Genomic DNA, 21662 nt, shown 5'->3' with positions numbered 1-21662 from the left:
GCCAATTAGCACAAATGGTAAGTTCCGACAGTGCCTACAAGTGTGCCTACTGGCCGCTAAATGGCAATACCGGTTTCATATGTATACACCTGGTATATACTTTTTATTTATATCTTAATTATCACGACACTCATTTATTTGTGCTATTGCTCCAATTTATAAAATAATTTTTTGCCCCTGATACCATTCTGACCATCGCTCTCCCTTTAACGCGTTTCTATCTTACTTCGTGAATCGTCCACAAATAACCGCGTGGTAACATTCTTTTCATCCTCTTCCAATCTTTTTCATCATCCTATATTTCGCTCATCAGTATTACGTCCTATTTTGAAAATTCCTTCCAAAAACCCTTGTCCTTGTTCTTTAATCCTGAAACATTCCAGAATTCCACCTTCACCTCCCCATCTTTTCCTTTCGTTCCTCCTGTCCTGATCTTTAGCGCTTTTTTTATTTTGTAAACTCCTTCTTATTTAACTGTTCTTTATCCTTCTCCTTTGCTTGTCTTGTTTGGTAAGTTCTCAATTCTTCTATTTCTTCGTCCCAGATACACATATCTCCATTTACCCAAATTCTATCTCTGCCTATCTTCCCTTCTTTTCTCTTTTCGCCCATCCTGCGCTTAATCAACCATTTTCTTCTCCTTTCCTGCTATGTCAGATTTTCTTCTATTCTCTCTTTTCTTATCATCAACAAATTCTTTTTACCCATAACTTGAAACCTCTCTTTCTCACACCCAAATGTCACCAGAAACATGCCTTCCCTCCCTTTTAAACCTTCTAAACCTCTTTCTTTGCCGTTTTCCTATTTATTTTCAGCCCCTTTTTCTTTACATTCTTTTTCCTCTTTGATATTTGCTCCGCTTCTATTTGTCTTCCGAGCTGTGTTAATATACTGCGCAATTTCTCATTTACAACCCGCAAGCCTGCCATACCCTTCTCTCCTTCCGGCGTTTTTCTTTCTATCCTTATCTGAGAATTTTTACCTCCCTCTAAGTCTTCGTTCACTTCTTCCCTTTTCCCTACTTGGCCCCTTATTTTCGTTTGCGCCATTCACCTGCCGAGCTCCGCCTGGGCTACGTGTTACAGGCACGCTACTCTACCCTACTTTATCCACTGAGAAAGACTCGCAATAGGTCACTTCCTTCTATCCGAAATGTTCATAGGACAAAAACCAATATAACCTTAATATCAGCCTAACTCAGCAAAATTTCAACGCACTCACTTCTATTCCCAGTTCTTAATAGCCAAAAAATAACACAGTACCACAAAAATAACGTCACTCACGACCGTCAGATGGGTGGTTACAGTCTGTAACGGAATCAATACGATGATCCAAGGACGAACGCCTTCTGCATTTTTTCCGCAAGTGTTCAAGTCCATTTTTGATGCGCAGGGATGCTTTTCCGCTTATTAACCAATGAACGCTTGGCATCTCCAAAAGCGCCGATGATAAGGACGATTAGTTTAACAGAATATTCCGGGTACAGTCGTTGCAATCGTACAATCATTCTCCTTGGCTAGGATGTTTTTGTCCGTTGGCGCCGAAAATTCGATAACGAACATGGTTCGCTTCTCGACATCAAGAAAACCCATGTCAGGCCTCGTGTGTTCAACAGAAACAATTGTCGAGAATATAAAGTTCCAGTATATGCGGCACTTCTTATTCTCGACAATTGACTCTACTTCCCTAGAAGCATTTAGAGAGGCGATATTAAGGATGGATTTTGAGCGTCTGATTTTTTTGGTAACATATACGAAGTACCCTGGAGCATAAAGCCTGGCAACAGATCCGGGTGTTCAATGATCTTCTGAAAACACCTTGCCAACGAAAGATGCACACTCGTCAGGTACTTGTACCAGAAGTTGTGCAACATGTCCGGACCTGGAGATTTCCAATTACTCACCCTTTTCAAGACCGCTGAAACATTTAAAGCTGTGATGTTTGTCAGTCGAATTTCATGGCCATCGCTTGGCCTTGCTTTCTTCAGCATGAACCACGCAGTGCCCAAATTCCATCTTTTTATTTTTCTCTAAACACTCGAACAGTCGTTAGTCATATCTTCCAATTGAGAGACTTCGGTATCTTGCTGGTTATTTGGCTTTACCCTCAGTTCACGATAGAACCTTCTTTCATTTATCTGAAAGTTTTGATTTTATTGCCTTCGTGCACTACTTTCCTGGTACCGACGCAGTCTGGCAGTAAGAACGTCAAGTTTCTGTCGTTGAGAGTCTAAAATTTCATACAATATTGCTGGTTTTAATGTCTCGATGTGCCGAGGGTGGATGATTTTAGTAACATGGTTCATCAGCTTTTTGGTTCTATTTCCTTTTTTATATTGAATTAATCGACCCAATTTGCACCTTACTTTGCTGTTATGCATATCCAACCTGATCTTCCCTGGTAGATCTCGATCCTTTGCTGGGACAAAAACTGCATTTGCATGCCTATTTTTCCGGCCCAACGTTCTAACGGTTGCCACAGCTGCACAGTATACAAGAGTTTGCACCTCTAAAGAAGTTTGTGCTGCGTGATGTTTATTTTGGGAAGCGAATGCCTTAGGGTTAGTTCTACATATCTGAACTCTAGTAAAGCATGACCAAAATTTCTTTCAAGGTGCTGTAGTTTTTCTGGGATTTTCCTATCCACATCATCGTTATTAATATACGGATATGGTTCTAATGGATCCGGTACATGGTGTTCATTATCCCTAGCACCTATGCCTTCATCATCAATCAAGTCTTCGTTGTCCACATCTTCCAAGGCGAGTTCATCAATAGGCAGCTGCTGTTCCACTTCCATTTTGGTGGCAACTATTTCAACAGCCAAAAGCAGTCTGTTCACAAACTTTGAGCGTGTTTGATCTGCCAGATTCTGCTCATTTATTTTCATTGTTATCTCTGGCTATTCAAGTAAGAAGAGTCTATGATGTTCTCTGCTCACACTTTGCCCACATTTCTCTGCAAAAAATAAAGGCGCACAACATCTCTGTTCATATGGAATGTACATTTTCGTCGCTTTTTTGGTTTCTGCACCTCTGCTTTTGCGTCTGGTTGTATAAGGCCATCCACCTCTGCAATACGTGGTCTTGGATCATCAATAGATTGAGGAAGAACATCAGTTGCTCTTGCTTAATCGTTTGACACGGCTCCGTCTAACTGATGTTCATGGCCGTCGTTTTTCCACGCCAAATAAACCTGTAATCTTCATTGCTTGGTCTTCTGTCATGTGTGGATTAGTCCTGATGTCATTTACCTTAGCGATAAGATCTCTTAGTGCGACTTTCTGTATATTAAGATACTTTGCAGCAAATTTCGTTCTTAAATTGTATCATTTTTCTATTTTTGTTTGCAATTTCGCACTTTCGCGATAGAGACGCCCGAATACCTCTTTCATTCTGGTATCTCATTTGATGCTCTACCACGGGATTTTTGTCGAGGTGATTGGCTGCAAATAGCTTACGCGAGCCAAAGCATTCGCAGTAGGAAAGTTAATGTTCTACTGCTTACCATTTGTCGCAGATGTTCTTGCTAGTTAGCTGTTTGATTAGTGAGCTCTGCCTGACCATTTCGCAGCTTACCATCGCTACTGTTCCGCATGCTGTGGCCCTCAGCTGTGGCTCCAAGGGCGCCCCGACGATCATCGGTAAGCGACAGGCATTTCAATATCTTTAATATGCTCTCTACGGTATCGTAATAGCACGTTAACGAGATAGATATAGGATTTCCGAATGTCGGTTTAAAGATGTCGCAACGACGTCTTTAAGACGTCGCCAAATTTCTTGCGCAACGGGCAGTTTTTGAATCCAAGTCAAAAAGTTGTGCAAAACCTGATAAAGAATGTTTACGTAGTTCCTTGTGAATCGTACAAGAGAGCAGTACAGTACTCATAGCTTCATTTTCCGTTTAATTACATACTAAAAATTTTAATAGGATCGACCCTCTATACATTTTTATTGCAGGAAAATGAGATAGTTCTGTTAGTTAAGAGCCTAAGCTGACAATATAGCTTGATAATCTGAAATGGGTATCTGTATTCTAAGTAAGGTGCGGTTTAATCGGCAAGACTCCTGGGCAAATGAACTGAAAACGATCTCGCCTTGTCAAATTTAATAATGTCATGGAATCGTGGATTGAATAAACACGTTTTACTTTTTCCAAATCGCTGTATCACTGTTCACTTCACGGAAGTTATATTCTAATCTTTATTTAAACAAAAGAAAAACGTGTTACGTGGTTTGTGAATAATCCCTGTCCAGTTGTAGGTGTTGAGCTACATGGATTTGATTGAGAAAGTTGAAATATTTTTTTTTTACTTTTACAATTGCCTAAAAGCCTAGAAAAGCGCAGGGCTCAGACTCAGACAGGCATCTGTTTTTTGACACAAGACAAATAGCTGCGTTCTATAATTGGCAGTATAAAACATAATTGGGCAGCTCAGATCCAGCAGTAGCTAAATGTCATCAACATGGGAAACCTTATTTACAGCCTAGACCTAAAGCTGCGGACATCAAAAAAGGATGAAGCACTTCAAGGAAAGATGAAGCACTTCAAACCTATTACGAGCTTATCAGATTGAATGCGATTATTAAATATGACAATCAGAGATCGTTTTCAGTCCATTTACCCAGTATTCTTGCTCTTAACTAACAGAACCATCTCATTTTCCTGAAATAAAAATGTATACAGAAGCGATCTTAATGAAATTTGCAGTATTCATAATAAAACGGAAAATGAAACTCTGAGTACTATACTGCTCTCTTGTCTGATTTACAAGGTATTACGTTAACATTATTTATCAGCTTTTCCAACACATTTTAAATTGTATTCAGAAACTAGAATATTGTCACTCCTCATGGATAAGGATAGAGTAAAAATGCAAACTTTATTTTTGTGTATTTCCAACTACCTTAGATCGCGATCATTCTGCGTCAATGAATAACTTTTATTGTATTATATAATTATATAAGCTCTCTTACTCCTTCTATACATATAGTTTTAAAATTAGCATTGCGATAAGTGTACATAACTTGATACAAAATAAAGAAACTAAGACTAATAATAATAAATATTTTATTAGAATCATTGATTATTATTTCCTTCTAACAATTTCTTAAAATATACCGTCCATTCATCCATACTTATCTCTTCAATGATCCCATTCCTATTACTCCTATTATTATTTATATATTATATTTCCCATTACTCATATTACTCCTTTCTCTATTGATCTCCAATTTTCTTGGTTCCTTTATTGCTTCCTCTACCTCCTCCATGAACCTTGCCTTTTCCTCCTGCCATTTTAAATCAAGTAGTTTCTCTTGTTCCCCTTTTCTTTTATTATTTCACCAACCTCTCTTCCCATTTCTTTCTTCCTCACTTTGTTCTAATTTCTTCAACTACCTTCTCTATCCGTTCCTTCGTCTTAATCAACATCTCATCCACGCCTCCCCCACCTTTGATTCCCGTATTCTCTTCTTCCATTATTTCCGTACATTCTCTTAGTTTATGCATTCCCCATTTACCTATCTTTTTCTTTTTCTCTGTTTCTTCCTCCTTCTTTCTTCGCTCATTTCTCGCGTTCCCGCACTTTAACGTTGCAATGACCGAGACGTGTTCTGACCCTATTTCATTTCCTACTTCGATTCTTTCTAACAGCCTCGATTTCTCGTGAAAGTCTCATTCTCATTATCCCATATCTCTCTCACCTGTCCCCCCGTCCAAGCATTCAGAGCACCTCCTATCAACACCAATTTGTCATCTTTTTTCGCCACCTATTTCCTAATGACATTCTAACCTTCCTCTTCTCCCCTTCTTCTATAAACGCAAGCTATCCTCATCTTTTTTCTTTCTATCTTCAACAATCTTGTCATTACTCCATCCGATTCCTCAAATCCCATTTCTATTCTCTCTTTTTCTACTATTTCATTCCTTACTCCTGAAACTATACCCCCTTTCTTTTTCCCCTTCATCTTATCTTTTTTCCCTATTGCGTCTGGAATATATATCCCTTCGGTAACTTCCTCTTTAATCGCATCCAATCCTTCTTATCTAACTAAGTTTAACTCAAAATCACCACATCCCCTTCCTTCACCTATTCCCAGAATTATTTATCTTTATACATGAGCCTAGATATGTTTCAAAACGTTACCCTCCCTTCTATCCCTATTTTCTACTACTTGCCCTTTTCGAAATGGACCTTCCCTACTCACTTTACTCAATTTTTCTTTCTCATCATCCCATATCCACGTACTCCCATTTATCCACATTCTGTCTTTCCCTATCCATACCGTCTTCACTATCCTTCTTTTACTCCATGCTCTCTGTTTCTTCATCCACTTTCTTTTTCTTTCATTCCATGACATATCCTCTATCCTTCCTTCCCTACCCTTTAAAGCTTTCTTCTTTCTCAAAATATCAACTTTTTCTTCCTCACTTCTCAATTTCACAATATACATACACGGTTTACCTTCATTGCTTCTTCCCACTCCATATACATCTTCCACGTGCACTTTCACCCCAATTTTCCCCATCAGCTTTTCCACTTCTTCTCTTCCTGATTCACTATCCACTGTCATTCCTCCAATCACTATATTTCTACTTCTTTTTGTCTTCTCTTTTATTTCCATTTTTTATCTATCTCTCTCAATCTTGATTTCATTCTCACATTTTCTAGGTTAACGTTCTCGATTACTTCTTTTACTTTCTCTCTCCTTACCTTATCCCTTTTTCCCCTTTCTCTATATCCTCTGACTTACATTCTAACTTTCTCAGCCTATCTTCCAACTTCTGCATATCCGATTTTTTCTCTTTTTAACTCATCTTTTTCTTTTTTTATGTTTTCCAACTGCTTCTAAACCTTATCTTTTTCATGTCGCAACGCCAGCTCCGATTCTTTCCACTTCTAACTTTTTTATCTCCTCTCATATCCCATTTTCTCGCCTTTGCATGCCATTCAGGCTTCTGTTTCTTTCCTCTATAAACCCTTTAATAAGATTTTTCAAGCTCTATCAATCAATTTTCCCCTTTTCCTTATTTCTCTGTGGTGAATAATTTTTTTAAACAACTTTTTCCGCAACTTCTTATCTTTCTGCGCAGTACCCTCTTCTTCCCTTTACTTTTTACTATCTTCCGTCTTATCCCCCTCGTCGCTTTCATCTGTAAACCCTCCCCCTGCCTCCATTTATCAAAAAGTTGCATTGACCATAAGCTGATAGATCTGGATTTATTAAGAAGATCCCGATTCGATGGCCTACTTCGAGTCTTCCTGTTAGCCTATCCTTCCTTCTCCTCTCAGGCAAACATCCCTGTCGCAGTGAGGTAAACCTCGCTATCATCGGTACAAGCTCCGTCATCACCCCTCCTGGTTTCACTAGCTGCCACAAGACCGTAAGCACCGGTGCTGATGTCTAACTGCTTATGCCCTTTGCCGGACCTCACTGTGCTCCTCATGTTTATGCTTGTCTACCTTATCAATCTGCTGTGCTTATCTTCCCTTTTACTTTTCCGGTTTTCGTCGATTGACCTCCAAATTGGCATTTTAAACCATTTTTCTAACCCTTTCAACCTTACAAATCAGCCTCCCTAAACAAACAGACCTCCATTCTCCAATCATCCTTGGACCTTGTCTTTCCTATACCCCATACTTGACGCATTACTTTACTCGCACATTCTATTTTTTTCCTCAACTGCAGCTAGTTTCCCCCTCCTGCCTCAAAACAAAAACCTAGGTAACAGAACTCCTCCACCCCGGGTGTACTTTGCTGTTACCCAGTATTTACGCTCTTCCTTCCTCCTCGTTCCTTATTTATCCCAACTTTCTAGCATGTTCTCAGGTTTTCTTTTTCTCCTGTTGTACTCCCCCTTCTCCATTTCCCATGTATACCTGATCTTCTTCTTTTTCATTTTTTCTTTAAACTCTTTCAGTTTGTCTATCCCTCAGACTTCTATTTTCTTTTTCCTTTTTCCCGCTCTTTCCTTTCTACAATTGTCGCGCCTATTACCACCACCTTTCAGTTTAGCTATTACCGGGAAGTGTACAAACGCTATCCCATTACCCACTTTCATTCATCCTATCATATTCCTCATTCTTTCTTCCGAAAGGATGTAGACGATTACTGTCTCTCCCTTGCTAACAAATGTGACCACTCCTTCTTATGTTTCGAACTCTACACATAGGCCTCCTTTTCTTCATTCCACGTTCCTATTTTCACTTTTACAACTACAATCCTTCTTACCATTGTTTCATCTATTTCGTTCCTAATCCCCTCTTCACTCCCTTTTACTGCCAATTTATTTCTCACCCCTGAGACCATTACGCCCAGCCCTCTCCCTTCAACATGTTCCTTTCTTGCTTCTTGCATCGTCCACACAAACCATTTCGGTAACATTCTTTTCATCCCGTTCAAGTCTTTCTCATCCGCCCATGTTTCGCTCATCATTAATACGTCCCATTTGGTCCATATCCCTGAAAACCTTTGTCCTTGTTTTTTAATCCTGAAATTTTCCAGAATACCACCTTCTTCTGCCCATCTCCTCCTACCGTTCCTCCTGTTCTTATCTTTAGCCCTTTTTTATTTTGTGAACCCCTACTCATTTCCTTCTTTCTTATTTACCTGTTCTTTACCCTTCTCCTTTCTTTGCCTTGTTTGGCATGTTCTTGATTCTTCTTTTTTCTTCGTCCCAGATCCACATCTCTCCATTTACCAGAATTCTACCTCTCCCTATTATTACCTTGCTACCTTTCCTTTTTTTCCGCCCATGCTCACCGCTCAATCAGCGATTTTGTTCTCCTGCCAGGGCACATCTTCTTCTATTCTCTTTGTTTTTCTTCTCAACAACTTTTTTTTGCCCATAACTTCAAATCTCTCCTCCTCACACCCCGATGTCACCAGAAACATGCCTTCCCGCCCCTCCTTCATTCTTCCTACTATCGTTAGCCATTGTATTCCAATCTGTGCTCCTATATCTCTCATCAGCTTCTTAACTGCTTCCTCATCCGTTTCACTATTCACTTTTAGCACCGTGATCATTACATGGTTTTTCCTCTATGATCTTAGCGCCCCTTCTTTTTGTCTTTCGATTTCTGTCAATCTACTGCGCAATCTCGGATTTCTACCCGCAAGCCTACCCTACCCTTTCCTTCGAATTTTTAAGTCCCTTTAAGTCTTCATTCACTTCTTCCCTTTAAATTTTTTCCTCTGCCCACCCCCACTAACAGTTGCCTCGTTGCTTGTCGCACTCGCCCCTTTTCGCCGATCCACAAGAAATCGGATTGCTCCTACACTATGCGAGCTCTATGCAGCTCTGTTAAGCTTTTCGAAGTTCGTGGGTCTACCCCGCCTATTTCCCCTTCCCATGCCAGCTGCAATTGCCGCTATTCCCTCACTCCTAATCGGCATCTTGTACCGCTCGTCATCACTGCTTTCGCAGTTTGCTTCCGATACACGCCTTATCCCCACTCATTTGAACTTCTCGTACGTCCCCACTCAACAACAGCACCACAAAAACAACGTCACTCTATTATCGGTATCGGAAACGGAAGCTGTGAAGGACAATAAATTACGGTTAATAATAAGCGTTTGATGGTGGTAGTCGCATGCTAATCGGTAGAGCTTTGGCAGCCGCGTCCACCGTGATTTTAGAATGCTCATAGTTCTTACAAGGGCTACTTTAAAGAAGCCTGGAAAGGTGCCTAGTTATTTTTGACCTAATGTAGTTTGATGGAACTCTCATCAAAATTGCAATATAGAAGAAGCTGTCCCCTTCGGAACTCATAGTTTGTACTCGCGGTCGATAAGGAAGGGCGCCCTAAAACACTGCGTGGCACAAAAGTGACAGCTAGCCTAGTGGCTGATAATAACAACAGTTACAACACACACACAATGAATGTCAATTTTTGTCTAAATTGTTCTCCATTTCGCGACATATTTCGCAAAATTTAGTGTCATCATCATGTCGTAAAGTTATCGTGAAGACGTCGTAAGGATGCCGTTAAGATGTCGCCAAATTTTGTGCCCTTTGGGTGCTGTAGTCTACTGCCCGCTGATTTGTATCTTTCCGAGGATCTTGCAAATCTTTTGACAACTTTTGAAAATTTGACAACTTTTCCTTCTTTCGTTCTCAAATCCTTCGGAAAAAATATATATTGAGTTAGTGCCGTACCTACAAAAAATTTCAAAGTTAGAATTAAACAATACCCTTAATGAAGACCATAAGTCTTACAAAAATACTTACTTAAATCTACAAAGACTAAAATATATTGATGCTTTCTTTTTTCAGAACCCTACCTAGTCGGGACGAAATTTGTTGACGTCTTTACGACATCCTTCCAAGTTAACAAAAAATTTGGCGACGTCTTTACGACATCGTTACGGGATCTTTTCGACAACTTTACGACATCCTATGTCAATTTCGTTACGGTGTTTTTACGATATTTCAAATACATTGTCAGATCATACGACCCCTTAACTATATCGTGAAGACATCTTAACAACATGAAAAGAGGATGTCGTAAAGTTGTTGTAAAGATGCCGTAAATACGTCGCCAAATGTAGTGCCTACTGGGTTATATCTTCAATTGTTTGCCTGAGTACGGATTCCAAAATCGTGTTACTCGCGTCGGTTTCGAGTTAGATGTCAAGTTTAAAATCTGGGAATTTTAATCATGTTGATGACGTTAAGGGGTCACTGTAAGAAGATTTGAATTAAAAAGTATTGGCAAATTTCATGCATCGAGTGGTAACGTGAGAAATATTGAATACTTCTGGATCCCGTGTTTTCCCTTCCGTTTTGAATCTCCACAGCAGTAGAAGTTATCTGTTAAATTGAATCCCTTTCTGTACCTAGCACCGACAATATTTTTCTCAATATTTTTGGATGCCTTAAAGCAACCAAGAAATAGAAAAATTTTAATCCCTTTTAATATAGGACCTTTCGCAACATTTATTTTCTGTTTTTCGAATAATAATGTGGTGAAAAACTTTTAAAAACACAGCGTCGGTTATTTTACGATGTTAAGATCCATTTCGGCGTAGATGGTTCCACAGAAAAAAAATTTCGATTTTTTATCATGATTTTATGTTTGCAATTGATAATATTTAAGCAAAGCAAACATTTTACGAGAAAGAGGTGTATTCTTTTATACAATCCTACTACAACTTTACGACATCCTATGTTAATCTAGTTATGGTGTTTTTACAATATTGTGAAGACATTGTCAGATAATACATCTTTTGATGTCCTAAAGACACCTTACCGGCATGGACCTAGAATGTCGTAAAGTTATCGTAAAGATGTCGTAAAGAATTGCCAAATTTGGTGACCACTGGGTTTATACCTCATTAAACGCACTTTTTAAAAAATAAAATGACGCATATATTTCATAATGGCATTGCAGAACCGAAAATTTCCATCTTCATTCGATTTGGTAGATAACTTTTCAAGGGAAAAGTTTCCATCATTACATTATTTTTAATTGAATAATTTATTTTGTTTTAGTTTAAAATTTTTTAGAGTTAATTAAACGAAAACAAATTTATAAGTTTATTATTTTATAATATCATATCAAATGTTACAAAAGTTTAGTAGAATAATGTAAAAAATTAGGCTCTACCTTCTCCCAACTCTTGTAAATACTGCTGCTTTCTTTGCATACGTCGATAGCGGCAGTATAGCATCAATCCAACAACCAGTATCATGTAAGCAGCAGCTACACTAAGTGTGATAGTCACTGTTTTCGTCATCATGGATCCATTATCTGCTGCTTCCAGGTCCAAGTTGGAACGAAAACTTTCACTAGCTGAACAAAAAACATTTAAACTAGATATTTCTTTGCTGTATATTAGAGGAGATTGAAAATTTTACGTTTTCAAAACCAAACCCATAAGTGAAACAAAAATTTCTCAACTATTTAAACATGTGTATTAAATACTTATATTTTACGTTAAAAAATATCCCCTTGTTTAAGATAACCGTGGTGTGAGTTCGGAGGTAGAAGGTAGCGTAAGTGTGGATAGGGCGGCTTCCAGTATTCCAAAATGTTCAAGTTCTCGAAATTATTCTATTAACTTGATGTTTTCGAGTACTCGAATGTTCGAGTAATGCTCCAAATCGATCAAAGTTTCGAACGTTTTTGCACACCGTTGCAATAATTAAATCTTACCTATCAGTTTCCAAACCTAAATCTTTAGAGATAAATTATTTAATTCAATCATTTTACATTTAAAAAATTTTTAATAGCTTTCAATAAATTATTAATATCTAAATAGATATAAATTTGAATATTTTCCTAATCTAAAAGTTATAAAGAGGTTTAATAATGAAAAAATACGTTAAAGATATGCTTCGGTTAAATTTCACTAAGTCGATTGAGAGAAATAGCATTCTCAAGATTTCTTTTCCCGTTAGGGGATTTTATTATTGGTTTCCAATTCTAACCTAGTATAAAAATATAGCAAAAAGAATATTTGTTTACAGAAGCCTAATAGAACAATATAGAAAGATATTATTAATTTCCAATTTCCGGCCTAATAGCAGATTAAATACCAAATACAATCGGTTAGGATTCAAATTGAGATAAAAACCTCTTGAGAACCATTTCACGCAGATAGAAATGCAATTGGATCGAAGTTATTATTTAAACGGTTTCTGTTAATTGCTTAAGTGGCGTTTTTAATAGGGTCCCCAGTGGACACACATTTTTGCTACATCTTTACGATATGGTTATGACATCTTTATAACAAATTTACGATATCATATGTGCATGCCGCTACAGTGTCTTTAGGATATCGTAAAGACATCGTCAGTTCATACGACGTATTTATGATATCGTAAATACACCTTAACGACATGGAAACAGGATGTCGTGAATTTGTCGTAAAGATGTCGTCACAATGTTAAAGACAGATCCGTGACAAATAGCCCAAACGACAAAGCAGCCACCCAATGATAGTCGCGCTCCGTGAAAAAGGCTCACGAATCAGAGAGCGAGTAGGGGTGTGCTCATACATACATCCATCGCTATGAAGCGAGTCGCTCCCTGAATCGTGAGCCTTTTTCACGGAGCGCAATTCTCATTGGGCGGGCGGTTTGCCTTTTTGAACTATGTCTTAAAGACGTTGCTAAATTTTGTACAGACTGGGTACTTTAAAGGCATAGCCTTGAGTGTTAAGCTAAATAATTCAATCCTGATTTCTCATTCTAATGCCTAATAGAACCACTTTAGGAACAAATTATGAACTTATGCAATTTCCGAAGAAGCAGAAGCTAATAGGTTCCTCGTAGAGTCACTTTGAAATCATTATTTTGAATTGAAAACTAATTTATTTAATTTTGATTAGCAATGAAAATTTGTAATAGTATCAGCTGGAGAGGCAATTTTTAACCTGTGTATATAGAGAAGCATTTTCTACTTCGTAATATTCCCAGTCGTGTTTTAAAAGCATATCAGTGCCTAATAGTCTCCCAGTGGGCACAACATTTGGTGACGTTTTTACGACATCATTACAACAACTTTACGAAATCCTACGTCCATGTCGTTAAAAAGTCTTTAAGATATCGCAAAGGCGTCATAATCTGAAGATGTCTTTACGTTATCGCAAAGACACAGTATCGACATGGACATATAATGTCGTAAAGTTATCGTAAAGACGTTGTAAGTATGTCGTAAAGAAAGTTTAAGAATTTTAGTAAATTGAATTTCACTATATTTAAAAGAAAAAAACGAAGAATCGTATTTTGAAAGGACGAACATAGACTCAAAAAAGAAATCTTCAGCATGAGTTTTTTTTAGAGTCTATATGTTGGTCCCTGCAAAATACGACAGTTCGTTTGTTATTTCCCTATAAATTGTACTAAAATTTAATATATTAAATTAAAGAAATTAAATTTGATGTTTGTCTTACATAATTTTCACCTTTTTCTGTATAAAATCTCTCTCAAATATCTCTCAAACATCGCAATAAAGTTTTACAATTTTTAATGTTCATCATTTGTAATAATACGAAAGGTTTCATCTGCACCTTTGAAGAAGACCCACAATAAATGGTCGAAATCTACGTTGGTTGCTAAAATTTACAATTAAAATTTGATTCACTGACTTCACTGATTTTAGAGAAATTAATATGCATTGTGTAATAGATAACTTATTAACTGATAGTTTATAATAAATAAATACCTGTTTCCTGAATAAAGTTTTGCGACAAAGAATTATTAACGTGGGCATAGATACGGCCACGCTAGATTCGTATACGAAACCGGAATAAACTTAAAAACATATTTACTCAGTGGGCACAAAATTGGGCGACCTCTTTACGACGTACGTATGATAACTTTAAGAGACCCTATGTCCATGTCATTACGGTGTCTTTAGAATATCGTATAGCTAAGGTCATAGGACATAGGATGTCGTAAAGTTGCCGTGAGAATGTCGTAGCGATGTAATAAACACGTTGCCACGAGGCCGTAATGAGTTTGAAAACATTTATCGATCTACGTCCATTCTTATACCCGTATACATCCTTCTAGGCACCCGCAGCTTTGCTTTAAAGAATTACAGATAGAACCACGCTAAACGCTTACACGAGACCAGGATGAACTTGAAAATATTTATTGATCTATATCCCTTCTTGAAAACGTATACAACCTTCTAGACACTCACACCTTTGCTATAAAGAATCACAGATAGAACCACGCTAAACACTTACATGAGATCAGAATGAACTTAAAAGCATTTTTCGATCTAAATCCCTTCTTGAAACCGTATACACGCTGCTAGAAACCCGAACCTTTACTTTAAAGAATCACATATAGAACCACGCCGAACCCTTACACAAGACCAAAATGAACTTTGAAAATATTTGTCGACCCACGTCCCTTCTCGAATCCGTACACACCCTGCTAGACACCCACACCTTTCTTTTAAGGATTCACAGACAGAACCACGGTAGACTCTTGTAGGAGACCGCAACGCAAGTGAAGATTAATTTTGATATGAAAACCGCGGGTAGGACCCGAGTATACCCTGTGAGGTCCCCGTTTATCGACTATAACAATTAATTTATTTTGCTAAGCCTGGATATTAAACGGCATTTCATTGGATTCCAATCCGCTTTCTAACGGGTTTTTTTAAAGCAGCGTTACCAATCATATTTTTATTGAAGACAGGCTCAAATCGTTTGAACAATTTTCATTTCTTTAAATAATCTTCTAAACTAAAAATTATAAAGTTTTGAACAATTTTGGAATCAATAATACACTCAATGAATTTTAGGACTAGTCGTTTTTTCAGACATTTTGCAATTGTTTAATAAATTAATAACGTAGGCACACAAGAACAGGTCGAGTTCGCTGAATCAGAATCCGGAGGTTGTTTGGCCCCATTAGGTCAGGATTTATTTCTAACCTCAAAAAACACCCAACAATAGCCAAAATATCTCTTTTTGTTTATAGAAAATGTAAGCCGACCACATTTTCACAGGTTTTTCGGCCAGAATAAACGATCTTCCAGTTGTAAATGCAAAATATGCCTAAACGAAGTTATCTTATGTTTTTTGGGTCACTGAGTGTGGTTCCGGGGCTTATTTCTCGGAAAGGTCCAAGTCCAACCCTAGCCTCAAAATATACCCTCCCAAAATTGCCAAAGTAGTTCGTTTTGTTTTTCTGATATGACCAATGGCCAAATTTTCATTTTTTCTCAGGTCATTTTGATTGATCCTGTCTTTCCACGTATCCCTTCCCTAGTGGATTAAGTGAACGGAAAGGATACTCATAGTATCCACATAGTATTTCTTCCGTATCATGCAACAAAGACTAAAAAAACAGCAAGATCAACTTTTAAATTTATGAAATTCGGATTATACGACCTGTGACGCCTGTTGACTGCTACTTACAGATGATGCGTTTAAAGTGTAGCAGGCAACAGGCGGTATACGTCTTAATTTTTTAAAAACTTTTTACTGTTATAAAAAAAAACTATAGCGATTACTCCGTGACCTTCTAATGGGAATTTTAACTTAAAATTCAAATTTCACCCATTTAAAAGTTGATATTGTTTTTTTCAGTTTTTGTTGCATGATACCCCTACTGAAAATTCTCATATAGGTTTCTATATAGGATCCAATATAGGATCCTATATGTTTAACCTATAGGAAATGACATATGATCCTATATAGGTGCCTATATAGGAAACTCCATAATAAGGTATCTAAAAGTACCTAACTAATGGTACCTTATGGTACGTATGTCTCTAGGTATTCCTGGAGGACCCAAAAAAACGTCTGCTTAGCCGTAGGTGCCATAGAATAATACTACTACTGCTGTTGAATCGAATTTGATAAAATTAATCCGGAGCAAACTAACAGGCGAAGCTAGAAAGTGTATTTCTGGGTCATCGTACACTAAAATTGAGGATTTGATAAATAGATTAAAAAGGGTTCATGCGCCAAACAAAACGGTTTATCAGTTACAAGTGGAATTAGGTAGAATATATCGATGGAAAAATGAAAAAGTTATTGCTTACGCAGTGCGCATCTGATAAATCGGAAATAAAATTTTAGATGTTCATAAAATGAGCAATAATGGACAAATAGATCCCACCTTTGAAGGAAGTTTAGCTACAGACATTACTGATTGTTTCTTGCGCTGGTTGAGATCGGAGTTAGAACCAAGAATAGGAAAACAAAGAACATTTAAAGAAATAGTTGATACTGCCATTGAGGTAGAAAGAAGGTTATCAGCTACAAAAGCATTATGGGAAGACGGAAGATTTAAAAAATCTCATGAAACCGGAAATCAAGCGATTAGCAATGACAAGGCCATTCCTAGGCCAGACATGGAAAAACCCTCCTAAGCAATACCTAGGTCAACGACCGATCCCCAGTGATCCGTACAGATGATCCACAGTATTCGGCTCCGCTCCAAAATACATTTCACACCGGTCCCAGGCAAGAACGAGATAATTAGGGTCAATGGCAATCAAGACGGTACAACCAAACTACTAATAATTATTATAATAATAGGAATTGGAACCAAGGTCAAAGACAAAATAATAATAGAAACTGTAATCAGGGTCAAAGACAAATAACTAATTATTGGCATTGTTTTGATCCCTCACAACGAAATTTTAATTCCAATAATAATACTTGTGCGTATCTTCACAGACCAGGACATTTTATAAAAAAATTCTTTCAAAGAATTAGAGATTAAGGTGAAAACTTACAACAGTTTTCTCAAGAAAATACACAACGAAGATATTTAAACCAGGGAAATCCGAGAAACCCCCTCACTCAGGGTGCAACGAGGGAGGTTACAGCTGCCAAGAATTAAATGCACCCATTGTAATCAATAAAAAAGATCCAGAAATTAAAACAGCAAAAGTTAACCTAAGTATAGGAAGTTCGATACCATCTGTTCTTTTAACTGTTAAAAGTTTAAATAATCCCGTGTGCATGATGGTAGGCACAGGTGCTTATGGACAAGTTGAAGTTAATGTTTCTGGATATCTTGGATTCTAGGTTCAGAATTAAATATAAAAAAAATAAAATTAAAAATCCAGAAAGAAGAGAAGGCTATGTACCCAGATTATTGGTTGAAAATGGTGTTTTTTAAGTGATGCTTTATTAACCAATAATGATAGTAAGGCATACATACAATTAGCCAACGTATTAATGCATTCAAAAAAAATAAAGATACCACTAGTCACATTAGAAGAATTTCAGAAAATGAAAAAACAGTCTGCGAGTTTCGATGGGTCAAATAATTATACCCTTTTCGAAAAATCTCCTGAACAAGTTTTTGATGAATTTATTCTCTCAGACTAAAATATTGATAAAATCTGTTCTATATATAATATCAATGACGTCAATACCGCTTTCTTCCGATTCACAAAGAAGAAGTAGAGAATGGTGTTAGATTTTAGGAACTTGAATTAAAAATCTATTGGTGACTCTTACCCTTTACCAAATATAAGTGAAATTCTGGACCAATTCGGAGGAGCCCAGTATTTTTCTGTATTTAATCTTGCATCTGGATTCCATCAAATCAAAATGAGTCCCACAGATGCCCACAAAACAGCCTTTTCTACACCTTATGGCCACTATGAATTTGATCGGATGCCTTTTGGGCTTAAAAATGCGCCGGTTACATTTCAAAGGCTTATGGACCTTGTTTTAACCGGATTGCAAGGTACAGAATTGTTCGTTTGTTCAGACGATATTGTGCTTTATGCCGATCGCCTCGAGGAAGATGAGAGAAAATTCACGGAATTAATGAATCGACTTCGTACTGCCAATTGAAAATTACAGCCTGATTAATGTGCATTTTTAAGACCTGAAGTAGTATATTTAGGACATATAATTGACAAAAGCGGAGTTAGCCCTGATACGAAAAACGTACAAGCCGTACAAAAATTTCTTGTCCCAAAAATTCAAAATAATATTAAATAATTTTTAGGTTTAGAAGGATACTATCGTAAGTTTATTAACAAAATTTTTTAAATCACTAGCCCTATAACCCAACTCTTAAAAAAAGATGCACCTTAAGTCTGGGAAGAAAAATAACAGATTGCTTTTGAAACATTAAAAGCGAAATTATGCGAGGAACCCATCCTCATTCGTCCAGATTTCTCAAAACCATTTGTACTTACAATTGACGCGTCTGGTTATGCTATGGGGAAATATTATCCCAAGGTCCCCCCATCGTGTACTTGACTGCAACCCAGTCCGTCAATGATGGAGTAAAAACCAGGCTTTGTCCAATATGTCTGGGCAGACGGTTCTCATCAGATCACTTGATTGCATTATAAAAATGCGTCCGTGACTGATGACATATACCGGGACAGCCCCGTGCAAAATGATCAAATAAAAATCCAACTCTAACCAAAAATGCCTTCGAAATGTTGGGCAGTATAAGCCTGTGACAACATTTCAACACAGAAATATTTTTTAATAATAATAATAATAATAATTTTCAGAATTCATGATATTGAGGATGCTCATCAAGTGACCCATCTTCTTTACATGGATGACCTGAAGCTGTACGCTAGTTCAGGCCAGAAACTGCAGCAAGTGATCGATGTCACAAAGCAGTTTCCAATGATATCCACATGGAGTTCGGACAGATAAATGCAGAACAGTGCATTTAATCAGAGGGGAATTAGGGACCGCAGAGTTAGAAAACGAGTTCGAAAATGACATCGAGGCAATGGCTGCAGGCGAATCATATAAATATCTGGGTATTCTTGAATCTAAGGGTTATTCAAGATACTATAGTTAAGACAAGCCTAATGACTGCCTTTGCTACGAGACTCAGTTTAATTATGAAAAGTTTTCTCAACTCGGCAAACAAAATTAGGGCGATCAACACATATGCAAACCCTGTCCTCACGTACTCCTTCGGGCTCATAAAATGGTCTAACACCGACCTTGAAAAGTTAAACAGAATTGTTTGCGTAGAAATGACGGAGCACCGAATGCACCACAGAAATTCAGCGATTGAAAGGGTAGTTCTACCACGACATTCAGGGGGTAGGGGCGTTGTAGATGTCAAAAAACTGTCTGAGTCACAAGTTATACAGTTGCGAGACTATTTTAACAGCAAACGAAATGTTGCGCTTTACAGAACCATCTCGCAAGCGGATCTTGAATACACGCCCTTAAATTTGTCCTCAGATGGGGCCTTGAATATCAAGGCAAAAATCATAGAGGAATGAGAAATACAATGGAGGCAGAAAGCCATCCATGGCGAGCACCCCAACACGTTAGATCAAAGTGAAGTGGATAGTGAGGCATCTAATATTTGGCTAAGAAAGGGTGTTCTGTATCCAGAGACGGAAGGATACGTCATTGCAATACAGGACAAGGTTGTCAGCACCAGGAATTATCGCAAACACGTGTTACATCAAGACGTGGTTGACCAGTGCCGATTATGTGGAGATACCAACGAATCCATCAAGCACATTATTGATGGCTGTCGCGTAATGGCTCAGAGAGAATATACGCACATACATAATGATGTAGCGGGCAGTATACATTAACAACTTGCCCTAAACCTAGGACTCTTAAAAGAATGGGTGCCCTTCTATAGATACATTCCAATGCCCGTTTTAGAAAGCGAAGATTACATCGACAATCGACCCGACATCGTGATGCGAGAAAAAAAAGGTGGAAGAGTCTACATCATCGACATTGCTTGTCCGCTTAACCAAAATTTGCAGTCAACCTATACAACCAAGATCCACAAGTATAGCGAGTTAAGGCATGAAGTAAAGACCATATAGAGGAATGTGAATCATGCATCCATTCATCCCATTGTGATTTCGGCTACAGGCAATGTGCACGCAAGATGCATTGAACATCTTAAACATTTAGGAGTCAGTAGGGTATTGGCAGCAGCTCAGAATGCGGTTTTATTAAACACCTGTCGCATTGTATGAAACTTTCTTGATCATCAGGAAGCGAGCGACTAAAAACTCGTGGAGTATCAGATGGTAGCTATAAGAAAGCATCCAGAGGTAACTGTTGTCACCTCCAACGCTCGTGGCCGCTCGTAATTGTATACCTACAACATAATCGCAGGAGGTTTCAACAATCGTATTAAATTATTTGAATTAACTTATAACATTCTAATTTCATCAGTCACTTGACTTAGTCCGAGGTTATGATGTATCACCGGGTTTACCCGAGTAAAAGTTTAATAAAAACACATAAATAATAAGGGGCGTTAAACTCATAGCAGATACATTAATTCATGGTTACGCATTACATGCAGTTTTCAGATGGTCAGTTCACTTATTAGGTGCACTTTGGTTTTCAGTGACTAATTAGATCCAATTTCGTCATTTATACGGACACAAATTCACTCTTGTGACCGACCACAAACCATTGCTTTGGTTTAATAATTCTAAAGACCCTTGCTCGAGAGTAAATCGTTGGAGACTGAAACTAGCATAATATGACTTCGACATAGTATATAAAGCGGAAAAAATGAATGTTAACGCTGGCGCGTTTTCCAGGAATCCTGTTGAAAAGGAAGAAAATGGACATTTTAACGAAAAAAGTATTATGAAAGGAAATATTAATGTTAATAAAGGATCTTTAGATGAAGCATGTGGAAAAAAATCAGTTGGCCTGCTATGCTATAAAGAAATTAATTATGAAGTAACAGAAGGAAAAAGTAAGGACAAATGTGAAGATCCTGTTCTTAAATATTTACAATCTCTGAAGTGTGAAAAATCTGACAAGGGTTCAGATTTAATCATTGATGAAACTGAAAATAAAAAATCTGTTTGTAAATTCCACTCGAAATGAAGAGAGTGGATTACATATATGGAGTGCAGTAGTCACTCGTGGAAAATTGAAAGCGAAAAATGAACTTGAAGTAAGTAAAAAATGAAAAATAGAAATTATCTCAATAAAAATGATGATGAAAAGGAAAAGAGGAAGACCCAAGAAGGTCATACAACAAGTAAAATTATTTCCCCCTAATTGAGGAAAAAGGGGTAGACCCAAAAAGGAAATTCGAAAAGTGAATTTTTCTTTAATAAAAAAACAAAATGATTTAGAAATTATCGATTGATTAGATTTCAATTCTGGATTCGAATTAAATGAAAATGAAAAGTTGAAGAATTATAAAAAATTAACGAAGCAAAGGAATCAAGAAATATATACT

At 37.4% G+C, this 21662-nt stretch overlaps 1 protein-coding gene across 3 annotated transcripts in view; it reads right to left on the bottom strand.

Moving 5' to 3' along the window:
• The window catches only part of LOC117176944 (tyrosine-protein kinase-like otk), a 329105-nt gene that overhangs the window by 11404 nt on the left and 296039 nt on the right, over nt 1–21662 (bottom strand). For 2 of the 3 annotated variants that reach the window (XM_033367348.1, XM_033367350.1), the window contains one exon: nt 11611–11796. The exons of the other annotated variant lie outside the window; for it this stretch is intronic. In XM_033367348.1, the coding sequence (XP_033223239.1) occupies nt 11611–11796 (186 nt within the window). The remainder of the gene's footprint in view (nt 1–11610; nt 11797–21662) is intronic. 3 annotated transcript variants of the gene reach the window in all.

This window comes from Belonocnema kinseyi, chromosome 7 (genome assembly GCF_010883055.1).
Source record: "Belonocnema kinseyi isolate 2016_QV_RU_SX_M_011 chromosome 7, B_treatae_v1, whole genome shotgun sequence".
Lineage (NCBI taxonomy): Eukaryota > Metazoa > Arthropoda > Insecta > Hymenoptera > Cynipidae > Belonocnema > Belonocnema kinseyi.
This window is presented reverse-complemented; position numbering and strand designations above follow the sequence as displayed.